General features: G+C 36.0%; 1 protein-coding gene across 3 annotated transcripts in view; it reads right to left on the reverse strand.

Moving 5' to 3' along the window:
- Nucleotides 1–1,124: 1,124 nt before the first annotated feature.
- The window catches only part of slc4a4a (solute carrier family 4 member 4a), a 95,418-nt gene continuing 70,036 nt past the window's right edge, over nucleotides 1,125–26,506 (reverse strand). For all 3 annotated transcript variants that reach the window (XM_066710632.1, XM_066710634.1, XM_066710633.1), the window contains 12 exons: nucleotides 24,326–24,378; nucleotides 21,628–21,813; nucleotides 18,596–18,709; nucleotides 18,120–18,281; nucleotides 15,425–15,603; nucleotides 14,096–14,168; nucleotides 11,102–11,170; nucleotides 9,865–10,038; nucleotides 9,003–9,164; nucleotides 7,780–7,876; nucleotides 5,942–6,021; nucleotides 1,125–3,934 (listed from right to left, as the gene is read on the reverse strand). In XM_066710632.1, the coding sequence (XP_066566729.1) occupies nucleotides 5,978–6,021; nucleotides 7,780–7,876; nucleotides 9,003–9,164; nucleotides 9,865–10,038; nucleotides 11,102–11,170; nucleotides 14,096–14,168; nucleotides 15,425–15,603; nucleotides 18,120–18,281; nucleotides 18,596–18,709; nucleotides 21,628–21,813; nucleotides 24,326–24,378 (1,313 nt within the window). In that variant the 3' untranslated portion in view covers nucleotides 1,125–3,934; nucleotides 5,942–5,977. The remainder of the gene's footprint in view (nucleotides 3,935–5,941; nucleotides 6,022–7,779; nucleotides 7,877–9,002; nucleotides 9,165–9,864; nucleotides 10,039–11,101; nucleotides 11,171–14,095; nucleotides 14,169–15,424; nucleotides 15,604–18,119; nucleotides 18,282–18,595; nucleotides 18,710–21,627; nucleotides 21,814–24,325; nucleotides 24,379–26,506) is intronic.

Here is a 26,506-nt window from a genome sequence, read left to right on the forward strand (position 1 = left end):
ATAGCCCAGATTAAGAGGACACACTTCTATACAACTAAAGCCTCAAGGTGAATTCATGCCGATCAACCTCAACGCTAATCTGAGCTCGTATAAGTAAGTATTGTGTTTTTTGTTTTCAAAGGACATGACCACTCTGGGTTATATGTGTGGGTGTCACTAGATAACAGGAGTTTATTCAGCAATTATTATTTCCTCTGATATTGATACAAGGTAAACAAACCACACTCCAGTTTAAAGTTCTAAGCAATTGAAAGTACACACTAATAAAAACAATAACTGCTACGATAAATTAAAGATAATTTGTCAATTGTAATATTTGCTGTATTTTAGCATTAGCATCCTTTCAACATCCTTTACATACCATTGTCTGTCTTGAACCTAGGAAATATTGCTTTCTTTTTAATTTGTTTTTATTAATTACTGTAATGAATCTGACCTGTCTGTTATGAATGGTATAACACTAACAAACCCCAGCTGTTGACTGACACATATTTATAATATTACAATGAATACATACATTCTTTAATATATATCATTTCTTTCTACATTTGTGCCTCTTTCGCAGGGTAATGATCAGCAAAGCTCTACAATGCATGGCCTTACAGACACCTGTAAAGAAGAGTGGCCCGGTATCTGAAGTTTATTGATATTGCCCATTGAATAATGTTGCTATGTAATGTTGCGATGCATATGTCCAGCAGATGACTGGATAAATGGATAAACTGGATAAATGGCATATTTAAGTTTAGTTTATATATCATGGTGACTCTTCCACATACCTTCTGCTGGTATGTCATATAGCTTTGATTAATTCATTTCAGGGGCAAGAGACAAAAATATGTGAAAATTGGAAACAAAATAGTTCATGTAATAGCTTTGATTCATTGATCGATCCCTCACTACATATTGAAGTGGCTATGGAAACAATGTATGGTAGATATCTGGTTGATATATTTTCTTTATTTCTGGGTGTATTCCTTATTTGCAGTCATGCTTGTTTTAAAAGTAAACATCATTGCATATATGGAATAGAAGATTTTAAATAAACATTTTGTAGTAAGTTTTGCAAAGTAAAGAGGCGATGGACAACCCAAACTCTAAACAAATAAAAGAAGACAACACAGTGAGATCCATAAAGTCAGTTTATTTCCAATATACATTTCATTTGAAAAATATAAATGCTAAAATAAATCATTTCACTTGTTCTTTTGTTTTTATTCTATAAAGTCACAAAAAAATCATTGAAAAATAATAAATTATTAATCTTATAGAATTAATTTCACGGTTCATACAATTTAATTGTTTTTAGAATTTGTCCGGCATGCTGATACATTTGATTCTCTTTAGATAAACTACCTCCCCCATATAAGTTAAAAGTGATTTATGTGGTTATATACGTATTAGGAATTTCAATTTAAAATCGGAATGAACCCAAACTTCTTGGATTTACAGAAGATCAAAGCAAGCAAGTAAGCAAGGCTCCTGGGATAAATTACAGGCCATTTGTTGTGGAACATTTATTTTAGAAAACCTTTTCAGGGGAAATTGGTAAGAAACTCACCATTTCTCACATCACTGCAGCATTGGTAATTCAGAACAAAGACACACAGACTGTCTATACTTTAGTCCCAAGAGTACAAAATTTAGTACACAGCGGAAGACTTTTTTTGTTCATATATCATTGGAATTACAAATCAGAACATATAAATTAACACTTGTTAAAACAAAACGAATAACAACAAAAACACAGCATCATGAAATGAAACAAAAAGCAAGATTTCAATGCCCTTGTATTGGTGTGGATTAGGTCTGTGTTTCAATATTCCCATGAGATGTCTGTAGCTAACCAAAAAAAAAAAAAAAATCACTTAAATGAAATAGAATTATTGATCATTCAATTCTTGAAAGTTTGTGCAGACTGAGTATTACTACTCTTCCAAGTCAAGTTGACAGCAAGCAGATACCTAATTTGTAGCACTCCACTTATTTTTTGTTTATACATTTAATAGTTTTTTAGACTTATAATCAATTCAATGTATACAAATGCTTGCTGTAAAAAGTTTTTAATGGATTTGTATAATAATAATAATAATAATTAAGCAAGAGGAATCATGGTAAAATATTGCAAACGTTGGAACAAAAATTCAAACTTTTCAATGAATAAAATCAGTACAATGTGTGCATCTCCAACCAAAAACATAATCTACATCATTAAAGTGGTTGTAGCTCCAATGTTTTGTTTTTAGATGGCATTTGGAAAGCTGTACTATTTCCCAATGTGTCTTAAGAAGATAACAGCAGCTTTTTGTAAATATATAATCAGTATTGAACATTAACTGGGAAAGGACTATATTGTAAAAACACAAATCAGACTGTTGGTTGAAGTTAGAGTTCTGGAAATCATTTAATTGAGCATGTTGTATTCTTCATCTGTCTTATTTGTTTAGTTTGGTTTTCAAACTTGTGCTATAGGGCAACACATGGTTTCATATAATGGTTTAATTTCTTTAACATTTAGTTATTGCAAAAAGGTGTAACTACATTTGCAAACAAATAACAGCTTATTTTACAGTTGGGGTATTCACACAATAAAAAAAAAGCTCAGGCTATATGAAGCAGTCCACTTTTGACTTTTTCTACACAGATTATTGCCAATGAAAACTTGGAAGTGCAACACTTTAGGAGATTGTTTTTAATGGGCTACTTTTGTTCCTGCAATAATGCAAGAAACGTTGAAACATCTTCAGTATGAGAAGGATTCTACCAAATGAAGACTAATTTAATTTTAAACTCTTGATTCAATTCTTCACACTCTAAAAATTGCTTTTTGTTAAACAATCATCAAACAATACTGTATTTCAATCATCACCATGATTCATAAAATAATACAATACAATCAGTATTATTTCAGATGTTTCTCTTAACTGTCTTACAAGTTAATACATTTCATTATCACAATTATATTATTTCTATGTCACAAATATTGCTTTTCATTTAACAACACACTTAATCTCTTGAATGTTTAGTTCCAAAGGAACCCAAATGAAAACAGAAAGATAATATTAATTCTATTAAAATCCTATGCTGTGCCCTTTAAAAAAATTATTTAAAAAATCAACATTGTATATATTATGTTTTACAGTATGCCTTGCATCTAAAAATAAGAGGTAGAGCTACAAAACAGATCAAATTATTATTTTCCTGCTACAGGAAAATTTAATTACAGTAATTTCTTTTTTAAAACAAAGAAAGAAGTTCAAAGTAGGAATATAAAAAAATACAGGTTAGGCCCCGAAATCCATTGCCATGCGTATTTACCAAGGACTACAGAAACTTCACAGATATAGGACAGGAAATGGGCAGTGATGTTTTGCATAGAAAGGGAAATGCAAATATTAAATGTGACATGTGAGATGGCAGTACTCAAGATGTGCATGGGTGGAAAAGAAAAAATAAACAAAAAGATAATAAAATAAAATAAATCAGTTAAGGTTTCTCACATTTTAAAATAATGTCTAGGCATACAAGTAGCATGGCATCCACAGTGCAAAAGTAGAAACAAGTCTTTCCTAGGTCTTTATTCCAGTCGATGGTCAGTTTGTTCTTTTAGCAGAAAGCAGCAGAGGGGGAAAAGTCCTTCAAATTAAAATCAAACAAACTGTGTTCTAGCCCCTCTATATATCTCGCTTTCAGAAAAGAATAGAATTCCATCAGTTTTCATTTTAGAAAGATAAAACAAGAGAGTGAATAAAATTAACAGGATGGAAAGGTTTCTCGTGTTTGTGCAAGGATTGTCTGGTTCAGAAGGACAGGCTGAATGCGTGCACGTTACAGAGAGGTCTCTGATCCTCGACTCCTCCAAAAAAAAACATTGTCTTCAGGTTCAAGTTCTATTCTAATCTGAGGCACAGCTTTTATTGAATTTCTTTGAGGACTGAAAGAGAAAAACAACAAGGCAATAAGGGTTACAGAACTGACAAAACCATACAATACATGTGAATGAACCTGCTTTCCTAACATAAAACAGCAATACTGTATTTTAAATTGAATGAAACTTGATCAAGAGCATTTGTTAAAGAATAGCTCTGCAAAACACACTGAGAAATATTATTACAGCATATCTTAAATGTCTCTTTTCGGACAACAAAACACTGCACACCTGTTGCACTGTGAAAGGTTTTGCAACATTCATTGATTTGATGTGTTGTCTGCAACACTGCATTCATTACATTACAGTCAAATTATATACAGTCGTTTTATTTGGCAGTGTGCGCCTCCTGCTTTCCTCTTTGTAAAATTGAACTAATATTTAATATAACGTTTTGCATGCTCAGGGATAGAGAAATATTTGGGAAGGGAAGGATCAAAGAAAGAAAGAAAGCAACACAACCCCCCTGCCCCTATCCTTTTGGGTAGCATTTGCTTGTACACGTGTCTGAAACAGTACTTTAAACCAAAGCATTCACTAAAAACTCAAAAATGGCACAAACCTGCAACCACAATATACGTTCTCCATAAGAACCCTGTTTTCCAGGAGCCCCCACTGTGCAAAGACTTAATCTTTTATTACTGTTTCTGTTTCCTTGCTGTGCTTTTAAGCTCCTTGAATCTTCCTGTCCTGAGCCTGCAATTGGCTTTCGTGATGTAAGCCAGCCTGCCCTTGGCTATATCTGTCCAGAGGATTAGCGCATGAGTAGTTTAAATGAAGCAGATATTTGGTTTTAAAAAGGTATCTGAAATCGCTGTTTTCCTGGTTGACAATACAAGTATTTTATCCTCTGAACACCTGTCTCTTCCCAGTTGTCACCCTGCATAGGTTTCTGCTTCTTTCTGTCCTCTCCTATTATCTATATTCATGCCTTCGTGAATGTAAAGGTAAACATTTTAAATGACAGTTAAATCTCTACCGTATATATATATATATATATATATATATATATATATTGTGCATTAAAAAAGGGGGCAGAGAGACATCACATCTGAAAAGGTGTTTATATCTATCTATCATTGTGAATGTGGTTATTATGTGAGGTCAATTAAACTGCTTCAGTGGTTTTTAGTCACATGGTTGACCAGTGGCCTCATTGGGCTTCATTGCTGCTAGATGGGGTCAGTTTAAGCTCAAATTCCTCCTTAACTGACAAATCTCTGTTCATCTCTGAGGATGATCTGATACACAACCAGAGTGCTCACGCAAAAGTGCTTTTTAAACTTTTTTTTCTAAAAGGCCCCTTTTTCATATTGTTGATTTTTCTCTTTAATGGTCGAGGTTAACCTTCCTTATAGACTTCTCCATATCTGGATAACACTGTGAGGCAGCTAACAGGGGATTAAATCAGTCCTTAGTTTGAAAACAAAAAGTTCTACACAGCACAGTTACTGTTTTCCTGTAACATACTAAACAATGACAAACACTGTGTGTGGAAAAAAGTAATTTCCAACAGAAAAACTTCCAGCAGAAATGTCTTAAATGACATTCCTTATTTTTTCAGTGCCACTGATTTATTTACTATTATTTTTTTTATATATATATAAGGTAATCCTAATCCATTTCAAACGCAGTGCACCATGAACTTCTTGAACACAAATCATTATTCTGGTATCGGTTCATGATGGAAAAAGAAATACATTTTAATGTAAGGAATTAGTAAGAATATTGTTAATATGTCTGTCCAATAAAGAATCTATCATAAGCTGTTAGAAAATAAGCATACTTGTGTTGCTGGCCTTGTTTCTGGGCAGTGCTGCTTGAGGACGGGATTGCATAGCCTGCCATGTGTCCCTTCTTACATCGCTGCATTGCCTCAAACCTGACCTCGGGCCCCATCGACATCACAAACAATCCTCTCACACAAGTAACAGTCTTTCTTAATGTGCATCTCACTCACAGTCAACACAATCAACAAGCAAGGTGTGCTTCTAGTACGCTAAACACGCTTACCTCAACATGGAGCTGGACTTTAAATAATGAAGCCGCTCAGCATGTTGTGTGTCGTTCAAGGAAAGTCGGTGGTTTCTCTCCTGTGGAACAGAAGACATATGGTTTCTGATTATGATATGCATGACTTACACATATGCACGTATGTTGCAGGGACTATTTATGGAATATCCATTTCCTGTTCAATTCCAGCTTTTTTGGAAATATGCTAATGGTAATAATGCAATTTCCATGATTCCATTTCTTTTGTTTTTTTAATTTATAATTTTCACAAAATGTGGCTATTACTTTTTCCTCCAAAATAACTTGCTCACGACGGGATCAATTAGAATGACAGCTACTTTTAGACAGTATATGTATATAACATAATATAGTTACATTGCTAATGATTTTAATAGTTTTAATACATATTATTGTTAAAATACATAGTTTACATCATGTTCTCTTATATTCTACATTATATTCATATGTCTTCTCTGTGACACATAGCCCAGTACAATTAATATCTCCATTTATGCACATATTATACTCAGGCTGTATATTTCTTTTTAATTATCAAAAATATATAAAATAATTTATGAGACATACTATCTATATGATGCTATATTTTATATATATTATGATTGTCTGTTCAAATTATGCACATATTTCATGAGATTCTGTTGTCTAATGGTCACAGATTTAGCTTCAGTTTTAGGAAACAGGGATCATTTTGAAAAATGTCTATTGTCTAAACACATCATTATAAATATGTGCACCATATGATACAGAGTTAGCACAGCTGGATTACATTCAATAGGTACTGTTGGCTATAGCTATGTATATATATATATATATATATATATATATATATATATACATACATATAGGGAGAGAGTGGGGTTGGGGGAGAGGGAGAGAGAGAGAAGAAAAAATCTGCTAATTACTAAAAAATAGTTTGCAGAGTCACATTTCCTCATCTCCCCCTCATACATATTAACCATTCTAGTCAACAAACAATTCAAGGTTAATTTTCGCAGTGCGTGACTATGGAGAATGTGCTTCCTTTGCACAAGCAACAATTATGTTTTGAACATGCATGACATGCAGAGCATTCATAAAAAGCTGAATCAAAGTGCTGAAGGGATGAGAAACCATGCTTTGAAAACAAGTGTGTGTCGATCTGCTTAATGTTAATAATAGCGCTCTTTGAAACATGCTGATGATGGAGTCTTATGGTAGCTGCTGGAGTCAGTTCAGATGAATCGCAGCACCCAGAATGCACTGCTCTCACATATGAACAACTCTCCTGTGCCCATCCTGTGCACGAGCTCCTAACTCAGGCCATGTTGATATACAAGGCTGGCTTTAACACATAGTGGTGTGCGCCATTAAAACGTGTTGTTGTGGGGTGCATACAGTATCTCTATGGCAGTGAAGCTCATTTTAATAAGGTGGGGATTGTGTTTTTGTATTTTAGTCAATGTCAGTTATTTCTCGAAGGCGAAATCAAACTTTAAGCAGAGTTCATCCCACTTATGCAGAAAAACAAATAAGAAGCACAGTTAGAAATCAAAAAGAGACTTTTAAGCAAATGCAAGTAGAGCAGAGTTAATGTTATGATTGTAGGGTTAGGCCACAGCAGAGACCTATTAATAGTCAGAAAAAAGACAGTTAGTGTCAGGCCAAGGAGGAACAACAACCAACGAACCTGACAAGCATTAAAAAAGCAGCCTGTGCAAAAAATAAATAAATGCAAAGATGGGGAGATGAATCGCTAGTGAAGGGAGAAAAGTGCTGGATAAGACTCCTCATTCTGGCCTTAATCCAAGGAGGAGGGTTTACGGGGTCGTTCTACTCACTGTCTGGAGTTTTGTTATCACTTAAGAAGGGCTCCTGCTCCATCATGTCCATGGGAATTTTAATGCTGGGAATATTTTCAGGATATGGGAAATCAGACTGTGGAGGAAATGTGTAGAAAGGCTTAGAGAGGAATAGTCTGTAGCCCAATCGTCACTGGTCCAACTGCACTAGACTGTACTGTGCCTTTGAAAACCTGCGGAAAGGCGAGAATAGGGGGTGGGGGGGGTCTTCCAGAAAGGACTGTTTTTGTGGTGAATGGCACACCTAAATAACTCACATTGCAGGTAACCCAATGTAAAACTGAGCTTCGTGTCAACTCCACTGTTATCGAATGTCCTCAGAGATGATGAAAATCCAATCAAGCCATTTTCACTTGATGCACACAGGTAACACGTGTGAACTGGTACAATCAACACCCTGAGCTTGGTGTTTAGAAATTATATGTCCGATATCATTGAAAAGACACCAGACAAAAAAGAACAACCATGCAAAATCTGTTCAACTTTAAAATACTACAGTGTACAAGCAAGGTCCTTAACTCAATAATGATTGAACCATATAGAAAATTGATTTTATAAATAATTGAGGTGCTTAATAGCAGCTTTAGATCCTGTAATGATCCTGTAGTGGCACAGTAGGCATTCTCTACATTTGTGCCAATCAGACTGGACACTAGCTCCTTGACAAGCAGATTTATTCTTCGTTTGGCAGGTCTGCTGTGCAGCTTCGCAGGCAGACCAAACTCTGCTGGTTAATTGGGATATTAATAGCTCCTAACACGGAGAGCTCTGACAGGTACTTGTCTACACAACATGAGAGTATCATGATATTTACCTCCTCCTTTTCTATCTTTAAAGGGTTATCGTTCCTTTAACTGTTTATTATATCCTTTACTTTGTACATCACTACTGTTAATTCTGTCAGTCTGCTCTGAAACCAGGGACAAATATTTTTTAGCCAGGATTACATTTTTGATCTCTTTAACAGGCGTGGCTAAACTAATTCAGCAAATAAATATATAAACAAACAAATGAACATTCCTGAATAGTCAGGTCATGGCTGAAGTTTCATGACTGGAAGTTCAACCACTATGCTCTTTATCCACGGATAACAAGAATGTGGCACCTACAAAAACCAGTAATCTCTTTCTTTTACATACAATATGCCGACCCCCATTCATAATAATAATCAAAATTCATAATAATAATAGTAAATTGCTCACATCATCAAGGTCACTGTCTATGCTTCCTTTCTTCTTCTTCTTTTTCTTCTCATCCTCCTTCTTCTTCTTGTCCTTCTCAGGAATAACATCATCCAGAAAGCTGAGGTCATGTTGTGAGAAGAGGTAGTCCATAGCCTTCCTCACCGCCACTAGAGCCAGGATCTGCAGAGAGCAGGACACACAAGTGTTACATCCCTACTTAAAGAGTACGGGAATGTGAATCCAATTTGCTTTCCTTGCCTTTTGTTTTGACATTATTCCTCTTTGCTTTAATCAAATGGTATTTTAATTGTTACATTTAAGTCAAATAGCAGCTTGAGTGGACACTAAAAACATGACGTTAAACATCCCCAAATCTTGTCTCAGAACAGTTTACCATAGTCAGTCGATAGCGCGTGGATACACCGTGCGTTTCCTTTACTGTATCAATGGTTTGTATAATGGCTTGCTGTACCACTATATTCTTTACAAGCAGTTACTTCCCAAACAAAACTATTGTTTTGCCATGGTTTACAACAATGAACTTTTCTGTGTTTTGTTAACTTTTAAAGCCATGATTAATGACAAATCCAAAAAAAAGAACAATTTATATGAACACTATGAATACCAAGACACACTGCTGGATGTATAATGCTATTCCCAAGAGCAGGTTGCCCTTTGTTCCTTTCCTTTTCTTTCTCACAGCAGGTCATATCTAATACAAAATCGATGTGAGAGGGCAAACATCACTGCATTGAAGAGAGTACAATATGCTGCACACAATACACATGATTCACTCCAGCTGTGCGGGGCAACCTGAATCCAAGCGAGAGGGAACACTGCAAGGGACGCTGAGGGAGGTGGATGCTTACGCAAGACTTACCATGACTGGGAAAATAATAGCGGCCACGGTTGACTTGAGAACCCACAGGAGAGCCAGACAGAGCACCTGAATGAAGGTGAACAGGTGCACTCTGCGCAGGGGCACATGCCGAAGGTAGATGAAGTCTGGCTGGTGTTTCGCTGGCATTAAAAGCAATTGCAGGCGGTCCATGAACTAATAACAAAAGCAGTGGGAAACAAAATCAAATATTTTGTGACAACCTGAAGAAAATGAGTGAAATCATTGTTCATTTCATGTCACACAGACAGCCTTCTAGTTCCCTCGAAGCAACAGTGAATAATTTCAGTGTCATTTCAGAATGAGCATCGTTTAAAATTAATCCAGTCAATTCCACAATCAGTATATTGAGCATTTTGAAAACAAGTTGTTGGCACAAGGCCACAGAAGTTACAGAGAAAATTTGCTAACTATTTGTAACAATATTAACCAAAGAAAACTATAGCTAAACAGACAGATTATATAATTACACACCAAACACATTTGGAACAGTTATAATTAGATCTCTAAAGATATATTTCTGTATTCTTGACTCCTTCCCCTTGTGTCCCTGCAATCAAGAGTTGCTGAACTTTATAAATCCTTTAAATGTTATAAGTAGAAGGTATGGTTGTGTGACAGGTGAGCAAAGCTATAATTATTCTATATACTGCACTGCTCCCCAAACCAAATTGTGTGTTAAGCTATTGAGTAAGTATAATAAGATAAGTCATTAAAGTTAATGTGATTATGGAAAGGTTGCTTGAGAAAAATGCATTTCCTGAAACCTTTTGGCAGTTTGAGTTATATAATTTGGTAAAGAGGGAGTATTTCTTGCATAAATGGTGTTATTTCTCTGCAGAGGCAGTTCCAAAATACACTTCTTGTTCTTATATTTAATCATGCGCAGATTTGGCAGATAAACAGACTAGAACGTCCCCAATACACTTTGTCTCCATCTTCGATAACACTACTTAATGATTTACAAAGTTAGTTTAAAAAAGAAAAACAAAAACTTGAGACTGATCAAAGTGTGATGTATGTGACGCTCTGAGGCATTATCAATGTTTGCTCTGTGAGTAGGCTTTGTTTTTTGGCACTGAGAACTCATTAAAGACAGGCATCCTCTGATAACTTTTGCAAAGAGAATCGTGACAGGGCTGGTTTCAGTGGTTACCTGGTAAATGATTACTCACCCTCTGTTCAAGTCACATTACAAATCTGCTAACTAGTAACTCACCTGCACACCATTCAGCGAAGCGACCCCCATGTACAGGAAGACTCCGTACAGCACAGGCATTGGAATGAACTGGGGGGGGAACATTGGCAGGTTAAAGAAAACACATGGCAAGGGACTCATGAAATTACTTTCTCATCAAAACTTTCTCTTTCTAATCAAAAGACACATTTATTTTGCTATATATATATATATATATATATATATATATATATATATATATATATATATGCACATACATATTCAAGCATTATCCTTTTGCTTTGATCACACTTGTTAAGCAAACTATTATTATTATTATTATTATTATTATTATTATTATTATTATTTATTTCTTGGCAGGCACCCTTATCCAGGGCAACTTACAAAGCGTAATACAAAGTGCAAAAATACAGTTCTGTACAAGGCATAAAAAAATACAAATATTACAGTGCAAACAATAACCTAAACAATAACATTCCCACCAGATTGGCTACAAAAATCAATATTAACACATCGGAAACTAAACTATAACACTCCACTTCTGCTAGGTGTCAGATTTCAAACTCTGTGTTATTTAGTGAACTAATTATGGTATTAATAATTGATTTATAACCAAAATAGGTCTCCACATGGTCAGTACTGTGTGTACCTTGCAGCTAAGAAACACAATTACACGTCTACGAGGTTGTATCATCAGACCCTACAAGATATTTTGGGAGCTGGACCTTCCTTTCATACGTGTGTCTTGGAGTTCTGGCTTCCTCTCTGTGAATGAAATTTGTGCCAGCTGTATCCGTATAAGATTTTTTCATCCTGCTGTCTAACAACAGAGAGCATGTTGTCCAGAATAACAAGATGGTCCATCCTTCTTGGTATTCTGATTCCTCCTCTGGGTGAACTGTCTGCACCACGCTGTGGCAAGAAACATCCTTCATGTTGCGTGTGGAGGCCTGCTCTCCTGCCAGTAATATCAATGCTGATTCCAGATCTTTCAGTGAAGAGGACGGATACCAATATCCCATCTGGACTGACAACTAATATCCTTGGGCAGTTGGTTGCAAAATGTCTCTGTTAAAGTTTGAGTCTTGTTTTACATGCTGACAGATTTTGTTAAATTATGTAGCACTAGCAACAGGGCGGTTTCAACAGGGGTTTAACTTCTATAAACTTCACCATGTTGTCTCCTGACATTAAACCACACATTTAACATCTATGAGACACAATGTTTACATGCCTCATTTTTAATACATCCTGATGCTTCTGAATACATGGCCATTGCTTCTAATTTCTCTCTGACCCCTTTACCACGAATGGGATACCTATTTTCAAAATGTTAAGTACAGGGGGATTTTCACATCCGATCCTCACAAATGGAGTTTAAAAAGTCATAGGCATTCTCTTGGCAAGGGGAGTGAAGGGTATTGATTTCCATATACAATGACCAGGCACGCAGCTTGTGAACAGGTAAGGCAGGCAACTGCCTGGGGCCCCAGGCCGTTAGGGGGCCCCCGAGGTTATTTATAACATAGCCTAATGGTGATGAACGCTGGTTGGAGGGGCCCCTTGGGAATTTTTGCCTAGGACGCCAACAGACTCTAGAATCGCCCCTAATAATGACCATATTTATTTAAATGAATGTATTTATCCAAATTATTTAGTTTAAAGTGAAAAATAGATTGTGTTGATTGGCATGAACTTGATAGAAGAGTGAAAACTAAGGTTAAGTAGCATAAAAGTGTTGTGGGTGGGGATTAGGTTTAAACTGACAATTTAAACTGTGTAAACAATTGATAGCTAACAAAGTTGGGATAGGTTGATAAGTCTGGATTTAAGATCATCTGTTGCATTTTCATTTTATACATTTATATGTATCAACAGTTATTGCTGAATCTTATTTTCTATGTGTAATCTCTCGACAATTTAAGGTTAAAAAAAGAACATGCCATACCTAGGAAATTGAAATGGCATTGGAATTTACCTTTCAAATTCAGTAACCTGGACTGGCCACAAGGAGGCAGACCTGGCTTGCTAATATGAGCTTCAAATTGATGTCAACAGGTTTTCAACAAGGAATGAACTATTCCCTTTTATTATTTACATGCGAAAGAAAACAAGGAGTCAGGATATGTTGCTGGTGTTTTACTGCCAACATTTCTCATCAAATGTAGGCCTACAAAATATTAATCACAGCTTCCCATTGAGATGTTATTTGATATTTATTTTTTCTAATCTTTTGCTGGACTATGCCGGACTTATGCTGACTACATTCTTGTCTCAAACCAACCTTGAAGGCTTTAGGTGTGTTGGTAAAGGTCAGGGGACTGAATAATCAGGCACATCAATTTCAAAACCTGTTGCTCTTCTTTGTAAGGTAAGTACTTTGAGTCTGACTCTGTTTTTAGACTCACTGTTGAAAAGCAGCACCCTTCTCCAAAAGCATGTTCCATATGTACCTTCACTCCTAAATTTGTCCATTGTCATGTTTCACTTAGATCCAACACAAAATTGTGTGAATCTCTCACCTGCCTTTCTTTTCAAATATTATTTCGTCTTGGAGCACAACAAATTCAAACACTGTTTCATTTGTCCATAACACAAAACTGTATCCCTCTTCTGACCAGCTGTCACGGTCTAGAGTTCACTGCAGATGTTTTTGATGTCTTCCATGGCAGAACAAAGGTTTGAAAGCTGTCTTCACATCCTATACCAGCTTCACACATAATTATCTTTATGGTTCCCTTTGATATGGAGAGATCTGATGTAGAATTGAAATCAGCTGTCTGAATATTGGTTAGGAAAAGATTAGCCTTGAACTTTCAGAGCAAACAGTTAATCTGACACATATACACTGAGAGGGAGACACATTGCGTAAGATTAAGAGAAATAATCAAAATCAAAATAACCAAGGAAATGCAATCAATGTAAATGTAGAGCATTTCAAGAATGAAGGGAAGGGGGGACCAGAAATTTAAAATAACCACTGCTTAAGAATGAACGACTAACTAATCAGTTTACCTTCAGTATTGGAGCCATGAAGACCGAAACACCAGTCAAAATGAAGACAGCTAATCCAGTGACCCTTTGTTCCCTGCAAAATACACACAGCGTTGCTCATTACACCAGATGTGTTTTTATTTCCTTCCTTTCAAACAATCAGGAAAAGTGGAAATGCAATTAAAAGTGTAACTGCATAAAAAAGTACATATTATCAGTGAAACGATTTCTAAGAAAGCAATTATAACCGGAAAAGGGAGCCTTCTTATCTTATTTATTTAGAATTGTAGATATTTTAAATGATTAATTCCACGTTCATACCGGTGGGGGGGTTGGGGGGAGTAGTTTCCCATTGAAATGTTTATTTAAAGTACACCCTTAATAATCTAGCAGGGAAAATACAGATGTCATGCAGATTCAAGTTAATAATTTAACGCAACTGGCAGTGTGACGGTGATATTGACATTAACACAATTGCCTCTTGTCCGCTGTTACCTCACAGCTAAGACACACAAGATAGAGGCTTGACTTGTTCCAAATACGAACAAAAAAAGGGTTTGTGATTAAACTGCAGCCAAAATAATTACAAGTGGCAGTAATTCTTCTAATCCTGATAAGAAATATTCCTGCAATAAATAAATACTTAAAATATAATTAAAATACAAATAATCTGTCAGAATGTTTAATTTTATGTTGAGGCATGTACACTGGACCTGATTAGAGGACCATATATATTAAACTTTATCAATCAAATAACCTGAAAATGAAAGCTATCGAATTTAAATACACAAGACGACAGGAAGAAAAATACTCCCGTTTCTGTTGCTTGATTAGATTTTGCTTGTTCAGTTGACAGCGGTACCCTGAGGCTATTGAAGTATGTCAAAATCTCAACAGAAAATTGTATTTGTATATTTTAAGCTTGTTACACTGCTGTGACCAAACCTCCACTCTTGCTCAGTCACTTACTGGGAATAGAGAAAATACATCTAAACATTCTGCCACAAAGAGGAAAGTCCTCTAATTTCTGTCCATTTCAGTTCCTGTCTTTATTGGTACTTTAAAGACTGTCAAATCTATACTCGGGCCACATATACAGAATACCAGACTTCCAAATTCCAAACTTTTTTCACCATGCAACATACATATATTTCAGTACAGTATGTTAGCTTATTTGTAAACACTATTTTCATATCTCTGCCAAAATCTCTGATATATGAGGGAATAAGAAAGAGTTAATCATATCTTAGGTACAGCATGTTAGATATGTGGCCAAGAACAAAACAAGACATTCGAGGAGGAGCATTTAAACAAATGAAAACTCATAGGAATAAAGCAAACTCGGCCTACCTTACGCCCAGGAATTTAGGCTGTTCACCCGGGGCTGACGTCTCAGTTTCCATCTTCAAGCTGTCAATGTGGGCGATTGAGATCACAGTGGCGGCAACGTACCAGGGCAGAGCCATGAAAGAGCACACGATCATGAGGATGGCCACCCAGAAGAGATCGAGGTGGTACCCAGCACCTTTCTGTCAAAGGAGAAAAACAAGTATTTACTTAATGAGCACATGTGCAGCAGTGTGGATGGTTCTTCCTGTGAGGTACATGACCAGGGGGGAGCATAATGCCATAGCACACCTTTGGGAAGATATTGTTCAGTCAGGAGAGGGGTGTCAGACCCCAGTCCTGGGGGGCTGCAGTGTCTGCTGGTTTTTGTTCAGGAGCTCCCAATTACTTAATGAATGTCATTACTTACTCAGGTAGGCTTATTTCTATAGTCGATACCTTACAATTTGTTCATTACTCAAGACATTGAAAGAACATTTCAGAGTCTGGAGAGAAGTGTTAAATTAGTCCAGTTAATTGTTTAATTAGACCAATTAAGGAGCCAAGAGCTGGGCTGGAACAAAACCCAGCAGACACTGCAGCCCCCCAGGACTGGAGTCTGACACCCCTCTCCTGACTCTTCCCATGTAGCTGATAACTTCATGTTTTAAAATAAAATTGCTACTAAAATACTTTGACATTTCTTTGCTTCCTGTGCATTTGATGAACTGGTTTATAAACTCCAACATGATCAGATTACTAGCAATTGGAGAACAAATTGATTATTGTCATGAATATAGAGAAGTAAACTCTTATCCTACCATATTCATTCATCATATCCTTTCGTACAGACAATAGCTGCAACAGAAATCAATCAGAGATGGTGTGACCCCTTATATTTGCCAGACAGTGGTAGAATGCAAAAATAAGAACTTAGGTACTAATATACAAACATTTGCAACATTGTTTCAGATTGAAGAAGATAACTACAAACTGTACAACGTTCATAACGTTTTGTTCAGCTAAAATGTACTTGGTTAAAAACAGAAACTGCTGTGCTTCCTACATTCAAAAAGTTTGCTGACAAAAACATGTCGAAAAGTACTATATATATTAGAATATTAAACCATATAAAATGGATAATTAATACTGGATAGTAACCTGATATAGACTCTTTTAACTACTCACTGTGGTCTCTTTGTTAGGAGTAATTTAAAGATATTCAATTTGCAGTAATATTAATTTTGTTTACAACCAACCAATGTAAAAGTCAGCCAAGTGGAGAACTTATTCATAAGATATCTTTCAGTTCAAGTCATAAACACATTTTATTTTAAAATAAAATCAATGTTTTACTCAAATGTAAACATATACATTTCCTTAACATGCTCAGTTTCTAATCTCATGGAGTGCATTGATAGTGAGAGGCTTTCAGGAAAGGCAAGTTGTGGGTAATACTAAATGGCATGTTCTGTCCCCCGCACAATCCCAACATTGTGCTATTCTGCCAAATCATCCTAGATATTGTGAGTGACACAGAAGAGATTTGGACCTATTGCAGAGTCACAAGAAAAAGGCACATCCGTTGCCAAGACCAGCATTAAAGAGGAAAAGTCTACCAATTACCAGCAAACTAATCAGAGAGAATTACTGTATGTCCCTCCGAAATGCACAATCTGGAAACATGAAACACTTACAAAAATACTTAACGTGTAGATTAGAGAGAACAAAGAATGATGTCCTTTGATTAATTTAAATGATTATGTACTCATGAAGTGACAATAGTACTGAACGACAACTAATCTCACATCACCTTTCTGGTGGAACAACTAATAAGATTTAAGAAATACAAATATGATGACAATGTTGATGCTTATTAATATCATTAGTAATAGTGTTTCATTTAAAATCAGTTATCAGTCAACATGATGTAAAAAACAAAAATCGAAGCTGTCAGTGGGTTCCCAATTATTTACACATTCTTTATTTTCACCGGTTGGCAGATATATACAGGACAGATGGCTCCCCATTCCCCCGGATTCTCCCTATATAAATGTGGAAAATTACTTGCACACCACCCCCTGAGGTCAGACAGGTGGACACAGCTGGGGCTCAGCAGACAAGTGTATAAAAAGGACACACACAAAGTGTCTCCTGGCATCGCAACTAAGTGCGGGAAGTGCGGGAGCGTGAAGGCGTGCTTTGAACAGTGTCAGAGAGAGTACAGACAATTAACTGGAAATGACCCTGCTTTGAACTCGGAGAACCCAACTTGGCTAACAACCAGCTTTGGACTATGACAACCCCCCCCAGCACTGGAATACATCTTCAAGCCCGTCTCACACCCTGGAGAGCCTTCTGACAGAACATTTCAAGGAAACCAAGTAGTAGCCCAAAACCAGCTGGGGAAAACCATTGGAAAGTGTTAGCAAGCGCCCTCACTGGGGCTAGGTGTTATTATCTTGCTTTCTGCTCTTCTACAGGAAAGCCGAACAACTGGTTACCACCCACAGGGGAGCCAATCTGTGCCTTTGACCCCAGATCCCCAGACACACTCCCCACACGGCATCACTATTACCTTCCTTGACCTTGTTATCTAAAAGAGTCTTCTGTTTCATGTTTTGTCACTGAATTACTCTTCAGCCTTTTATGTATTTCCTCTGTTAAAGGCATGTTAAATTAAATAAGCTGCAGTCCTCCCACAATGCGGCTGGCCTACCTTGAGTTTGTGCTCCTTCCTGTTGACAATCACCGCGGTGATCTGCTGGTCCATGAAGATGAGGATGGTGACTAAGAGCGCGGGAAGACCGGCCGCCAGGTACACCCACCAGGGGTTGCCTCCGAACGGGGGGACGAACCATCCTCTGTTAGGGCTTGTTGGCTGGAAACGGGTATCAGGGAAGGTCACAGATCGACACCATTACTATATCACTGGCAAGGCCTTCATTAAATCTTTCCAATATAAAGGCAGAAATGGGTCATTTAAAATAGTCTGACATATGAGCTTAAATTAAAGTAAAAAAGAAGAACAAATGACAAGTTATTTTCATACGCCACATCAGCACTGTAGGTATATTTATCTTTACCTGGCAATATTCACATGCTTGTATTTGCTGGACCCAGTGTGATTTAAGAAACACACACACGCACACACAAACTACCAATGTATACACATACACAAATAATGCCCCGTACCTTGAATTCACTTGGCACAATGAGCTTTGGTGTGTCCACTCCCACCAGGGCATCCACTCCACAGAAGATTAGAATGGCCAAGATAATGGCAAAATCGCTGATCAGTTTCCTAACCTGGAATAATAGTCAAGTTGGCATGTTTCAATAACAATATTACAACAGGAAAACGTATATAAGTTCCCTTATCATTGGGAATACACCAAGAAGTAGATAAATAAATAAATAATAAAATTTTTTAACATAAAACATAAAACACTACATATAATGTCATATTAAGGGTATATTCTACAGATCCATGTAGGTGAACAGAAGCCCTTATTTAACAGGTCACCTTATGAAAGCCTTTTTTTAAATCTCACTGAAGTGCAGACGCAGGGAGACTCAAGATAATCATGTGCCACTGGCTGCATGAAATATGAGCAACTACCTGACAGATCAGCAAAACAAAACCTGTAATCGGCTAACAGCGAGGGAAGGCGGATCACACCGTAAAGTGAACCCTGTTTAGAAATTTCATTTGGTGCAATTTGTCAGATATACCTTACATCTTGTGGAGGGCCTTCAGCTTGTGCAATCTAATCCCAGGTTAGTGATAAATTCCACAGTGGAAACTATAACCCTACATGAATAGGCTGCTTCATAATTATGGCTAAAATTACGGTTATATATTTTTCCCCCCGTTGTTATTGTATTCTTTCAACAAAAGACAGTTCTATTTTTCCCCCTTTGTCCGTGAAACATCGCAAAAGTTATTACGCATGATACCAGTTCAAGAACAAAACATTCAAGAAGTTACAGCCCAGGGACAGGTGTAACAGTATGGTCCATGTTAGCAACCCTTGCCAGGGGTGAAAGTAGTTTAGATATTGACAAGATTTAAAGTGAGTAATTGACTATAATCTAGTAAGCTTTTTACACGTCATTACATTTATAGTCATGTCCTTCTGAGAAATGTGCCATTCATTCCTAGTCGGACTCGGTATACCAAGAAAGAGCAGTCATTTAACACCAAAACCCAAGAACCCACTACAGGTTTATAGCAGCTGTTTCGTCTTGAGAAGAACTCATTTAAAGGGCGTGTTTACAAACTAAATAACCAAACCAAAAGACACTGAATTTCCTTATACGTCCTGCATTAAATCAATTCTTCAAATATTTATTCCAGGCATTTTTTTTTTTTAATTTTTTTTTGTGACTTTTAAACTTACTGGGAAAGGCTATTCCAGTGCCAGAAACAAGATAATAAGCCAAAATAGTTTATTTTATTTTTTTGACAAACAAACCATTATTTGGTTCTAAATGTCATCCCACATGAATTGGATATCACATATTTATTTTAGAGCAGGCTTTTATGACTAATTACATATCAATTAAGACGAAACAAATAGATGATTGGTTAAAACATTGACGGTAATAACCTTATACTCCACAAAGAGAACAAAGTCCATTAATTATTATTATTTTACGTAGAACCAGAAAATCTGACCTGAGATGTCCTACTTTATTTTTTTCTGTGCTGAAAGTACTTCAAAAGTATTCATCATGGTATTATATGATCATCACATTTTCCATAAAATGCTAAAAGAGAGGTTGACGAATTCTGTTTGCGGGTAATTTAACTCCGGTAGGGATAGCGTACAGAAGCCTGTGCTGAAAAAATTCTACCTTATTTGGCAAAAACAAAGTATGGGTGAAAGTATTCAGCACAGATGTAAATGAAACCACAACCATTAAAAGTCATTTTTAACTGACCTATTCCAGTCTCACAATGACATTAAATTAAATCCTAAAACAAAATTCCCTGTAGATGAAGGTGTCTACATGGGCACCATGAAGAAGCAGCTTGAGTATTATGGTCAATAGCAGGGCCAAAGGCAGGGGAGGATATGCAACCACAACCCCTAAAGAATATTATAAAGAATTTTCCCTGGCTCACAGGCCCGACTACAACGTGCAGGGTCTGGATAGTTGATGCTAACTAATGAAGTAGGAGATGATCAGAAATGAGCTTAATAAACTGAAATTCACATATAAATACAGTGATAAATACAATACAATATAAACACAATACTGAAATAACATTTAATTATAAACTTTTGGTTTCATAAAATGTATGGTAAAAGTAGAATTATAATAAGTAGTCCTGGGCAGTATGTTTCCAAAATATTTTTTTTCAAATTGCAGTTACTTATCTAATTAAAGGAGGTGTTTAACATATTGGACTGTAAAGAACTCATGATCGAAATTCTCACACAGCTGGAAAAATATTTATTGAAACGACCTTCTTAATCCTTTACATTTTCTGATATTTATTAGCTTAGCTACACAAACACACATGACAATGTGTTTTTTTATTTTTAAAAAGTATAATATTTTTATAGATGTTTAAATATGTTTAAATTAATTATAATTTAACATAACTTTGTAAAGGGATACAGTGCTGAGTAGCAAGGTCTCTGTGAGGAAGTGAGGAATAAAGAATAATTGTAAAGCAGGGAACAGAAGCTTGAAATGTACTTGGTTTTAACAATAATGGCCATATCTCTTCCTTCATAAATACAAGCTGCAGCCCCAAAATGTGTGTATGTGTTTCTGATCTGCCTGTCAATAGTGACTCTTCTAAGTTCATTCTTGTAAGTGGGAATTATGTATTAGGTTAATTCCACACTGTATCTATACATACAAGTGATTAGAATGTAATGTTTGCAAATCACCTGATTAATCTGTCACCAGTTCAATTTCTTTGCCCTCTTACAGATCACTGAGTCTCTCACACTTTAATACCTTTGAGTTCCGCTCCCTGGAAGCCAGTGACACGGAAAAGAGCAAGGACACACAACACAGAGTGACCATTTCAAATTGAGTGATAACGCAGGGTCCAGAGAGAGAAGAGATAGGAACAGTTCATGGCCACAGAGGCCAACATAAACTGTCGACGTTCACACCTGCACTGCGTCAAAAGTGACAAGGTGTTTAAGAAGATGCCGACACATGTGCTGGAATATGAAAGGAGATGCACGGATTAGACTTACGGTAGTGGGGAAAAACTGGCTGGTCTTGAATTTCTTCAGACACATGGAGCAGGTGTAGGTGCCGAAGAACAGGATGAAAGACATCAGGGTAATGTCTGGGACGTAATCGCAGGCATTTCCAACTAACTCCCCTCCATACGTCTTACATTCCTTCATCGACAGTGAGGACCAGGTGGCGTTTAAGAGCTACAGGGAATAATAAAAGAACGAGAGAAATATAGCTGAGATAAAGTCCATGGAGCTTGAGTAATCAGATGAATAGTGGGGGAAACAGACAGAGTTTAGTCTTGAAAGTCTTTAGTCAACACTATCCTCTCTGGTGCTTATTAGGCGTGTAGCTTTAACTGCTCAGACATAAAAGGCTTACTTGAAAGGGGAGGTATTGTTGATAATGCATTCCATTATATCAGAGCAGCGATACTGTTGTTTGCATATATTATGTTTTTTTATACAAATGTTTCCAAATATCATAACCGTAATATTAAGGCGCCATATAAAATGATAAAATAAGAGAGAGGTGGGAGGGTCTATTTTTGTATATATATATATATATATATATATATATATATATATATATATATATTAAATGTGACCCTGCAGTCTGAATGGTTCCATAACGAACACAGGGCCTCTGAGGAAACCATGTTTGAGATCATTGATCATACATGTACATTAAATACGAGACAAAACCAGAACGTTCTTCAAAGGGATCTGCAGACATTCCAAACCAGAATTGTGTTTGTGCATTACGTCTCAATGGATTTAAATTGAGGACAAAAGACACATGGCAGTGATAACCAAATCACCATGCAGGGTATAAAAAGCAAAGCTGAACTGTTACAGTGCTTTACCATCCGCATTGCTAGAAGATATAGTGCCGCCTTTAACTAAAATGCTTTTGTGAAGAAAATCGAGGTTACAATCTACTTTCAATAACAAGAAACAGCTCAGAAAAGAGAATTATGAGATCTGTGAGATCTGCCATAGTGGAAATGTTGTATGCAGCACAATCCTTCTTATTTATAGACTAAAGGAAAACTACATAATTTAGTCACACATTTTGGAAATAACTGAATAAACACATAGATTTCTATAAAGAGGCAACTGTCTTTCACTACATATTTCCATTCTACATATATATATATATATATATATATATATATATATATATATATATATATAAATACCTATGAGATTATAAAATACAATGTTTTTATATCATTTTTAAAAACAGAAATGAACAATTCCAAAGTAGACTCCCTGCCTCTGAAAACAGAGACACATTGCTTTCTTTCTGACCTAGCAGATGTATAATGTGTTAAATTGTAGTTTGATACACACAGGTTTGCATTAGAAAGAAGAATCCTCTTGCAAATAACAAGCTGCAATCATATATAGAATCAATGAATCCCTGTCAGATTGTGTTCTAAATGTATTATTAAATTAATTACTCACTCAAGTACATTTATTTGAATAGAAAGGTTTATGTTTTTCTCTGGTTTGTGCCTAGTGTTTAGATCTTCAAAGCATTTCCGATTAGCTATATTGCCAAGGATGATGGAAAATATGTTTTAGAGTACGATTACTTTTACTTACTGTCAGATTAGGAAATAATAAAACACGACACCATGGCTTGTAAAATATGTAGAGACTGGAGTATCTTCAGGGATTTTTTCCATTATTATATTTTACGAGTGTGATAAACATGAATTACCCATTACTGTCTTGTCAAACATGCTTTGATATTTTTGCCTAATTAGCCCTGATTAGATCTAGCCCTTAGACCAGCCCCATGCATTACACAAGTCATTTCATTATTATAAGCCTCTACCTGAGTATTAGAAACATACAATAAAATATATTATTAGGATATTTTATCCAATTAAAACAAAATTACACAAACTAGGTTAAATCAGAGAGGAAAATCAATAGATGCATGTGTAAATGTAAATGTAAATGTAAATGTTTTAACCAGCAAAAGTATTAAATGACCAGATTAAAGGCCAGATTAAATCAAAACTTTGACCCACCCCCTAATAGAAAACTACACAAGTGTACTCAGCTGCGGCTTTAATTTTAATAAGATGGCAGTTTCTTCTAATCATAAATGTAACTGCTATGATGTACAGGTTTGTAGTTTTCTATTAGCGGGTGGGTCAAAGTTTTGATTTAATCCGGCCCTAAATATATGATCTCTACTAACACTTTATTTTAATTTAATTAATTACTTTCCAGCTTCTGAACGTCCTCTCACAGCTCTGGGTGATGGCCGGTTATGGTGTCAGCCAGATGTTTGTTTGTTTTATTGTCTAATCCTTCTTACAGAGGGACTGAAACTTTCCAGGAACTGCAGGAGAGGCTAGAACTGCTTGTACGTCTCAGTACCAGGGAATACAAGATCCAGCAGTTCAATTCTCAGCTACTGCTTTCCAATGTAACATGGAAGAAATGTCTCAAGAAAGTCAAACTTTTTTTTTTTACAGCATTATAGTCTCTGAGGGGCTTTTCGAGTGAAATCATCTAAAATCCCCAGTACCCTTCCTGATGAAATTGCTGAAATACTTCAGACATTTTCATAATAGAGTACAGTAGGTAGTTTGTGTGGGAAAATATACATCCAAAGTCTAAACATCATCAGTGAATGTGGATGACGTGTATGGGACACATAAAATCGTTAAATGAAAATGTAATAATTTACCAAATCGGTGTTGTTCATCATCCAGGCAGATTCATTGAGTCCTGAGCTGTTCTCTGTGAAAAACACAAAAGAGATGGCATGATCATTTAATGCCTTATTGATTCTACCTGTTTAGTCACTTCAATTAAAAAGTAACTACAGAAGTTGCATCTTTAAAATTCACGTGTATATGCCACACACTGTTGCCATGAAAACATTCATTTTTAATACAAATCTGGATCACATTCTGAAATTATTCATGTCTGTTTTAATGTGCATTCAAAGACACAGCTTGTATCCACTCTGTAGAATATATTGATAATGTTCTGAACCTGTTCTCCTGAAAGCAAAGTTATTCACAAAAAGCTTTGGTAAAGTGTATTAGCAAAGCTGTCTGGACTCATGTAGTATAAATTGTTGCTTTATAGGCATCAGAACAAATAAAATCAAACAAAAACAACAAGCAGTGTGTGTGATAATAACATAATGAAATATCACAGAGGACAGCGAAAAACTGCCGTGTGTTGAATACTGAATTAAAAGGCTTCCGTGTTTAAGCCTACATTGAGGATAAGCAATCACGTGTTTTATTACCGCATGGAATACGAACAAGAAAACGTTCTGCCAGAGAGACAGGTGGCCCAAATACACAGTAAGATTACTGTCAAAGATGATTCGGATTATGTTATATACGTGTATAAATGTACAAACAGTTGATGATGATGATGATGATGATGATGATGGTTTTGTGAGTCTTTCACGTGTACAATGCCAATTCAAGACTGAATATACCATCTTTCTCTGGAAACAACATGGATTATTGTCTTCTTAAAAGCAGTGCAACAATTACGAAATAGAGTTCTGTTCTAAAAAACAGAATACTAAAAGTTCAAAATTTGTAGCACTAGAGTTAGATTCATTATTATATCTCAGAAACATATTTTCCTTTCTTCAATCGTGCAACCAGTCCCGTTTTTCCATTTAGTTATTATTGTATAGTTATTAACTGATACTAAAACACCTGCAAGTAAATTTAAGAGATTATGATTTGCTTTCTGGCATGAATCTTCATCATTCCTAAATCGATAAACAGAGTTTTTAAAAACCTATGATCCCAACTTTATGATGCAAAATGTATTTTTATTTTCATCTTCTTAAGGAATTTATTCCAAAATCTATGCATAATCTAGGTTCTCTCATGTAGAGCTTTAAAGTGATTATTTCGGATGAGGTTTCTCTTTTAGCATCTATTTATTTGTATGTATGTGCTTCTTTACGTGGCAATGCTGATTAAAGGCTAAATTACTACATTACGAACAATAAAATCTGTTTCTAGACGGCCTTCTAAATCGCCTCTCCAATTGTACTACTGGAATTATCAACTTTTTTCACGTTGCCTTTGACAGGAGGAACCAGGGATCAGATATTGACCACCACCGGCTGTTGTAAAAGCCTCAAATTCCTTCACAGATGGAATATCATATTTATAAATGATCCTTAATCCAATGAGGAATTGTGCATGCTGCTGAATGCATTATGAAGATACACCCTCGGCCCTTACGGCCCACCACGAGTTGCCCTTGTCCTCCAAATTAATCTCTAAAGATACAGCTATTTCTGCCTTTGGTATACAGTGTTACTGGGACTAATTTCTAATCTCTAACATCTGTTGTTTCCCCTAGTGCAGTCTATCGCATTAAATTGGAATCAGGTCTGTTCATGCAAGGCAGAACAGACTAGTGCACTGTTGCAACCAGAAGGGATAGCAGTCTTAGCGGAAGGCTACTTGTGGTGCGAGCAGACTTTTGCAGACCTAGTTACAATCACATTTTTTTAATTCCCAGGTATTGGAGATAAGTAATTGCACCCTGTTTGTTGATAGATATCCCCATGACATATCCACAATAGCTACTTATACAAAATGACATAACTGAAGCATTACATGTAATTTCTTTCAAAATAAGTTGTAATACACTCTTGAGTATGAAGATGTCACAGAAGTGTATTCCTTTTAAAAAGCCAAGATATAGACAAAATAAAAGCAAAATAAGATGATCTGTGAGTGAGGATCAACACTTCAAATGAAAATATTTCTACAAGGATTATTGTGACTACTTAAATATTCTGTTTTTTGCAAATACAAAATTATTTAACGGTTGTAGATTCATTCATATTCCAACATGTTGCCAACATGGAGAGATG

The sequence above is a fragment of the Amia ocellicauda genome, chromosome 8 (genome assembly GCF_036373705.1).
Source record: "Amia ocellicauda isolate fAmiCal2 chromosome 8, fAmiCal2.hap1, whole genome shotgun sequence".
In the NCBI taxonomy this organism is placed as follows: Eukaryota; Metazoa; Chordata; class Actinopteri; order Amiiformes; family Amiidae; genus Amia; species Amia ocellicauda.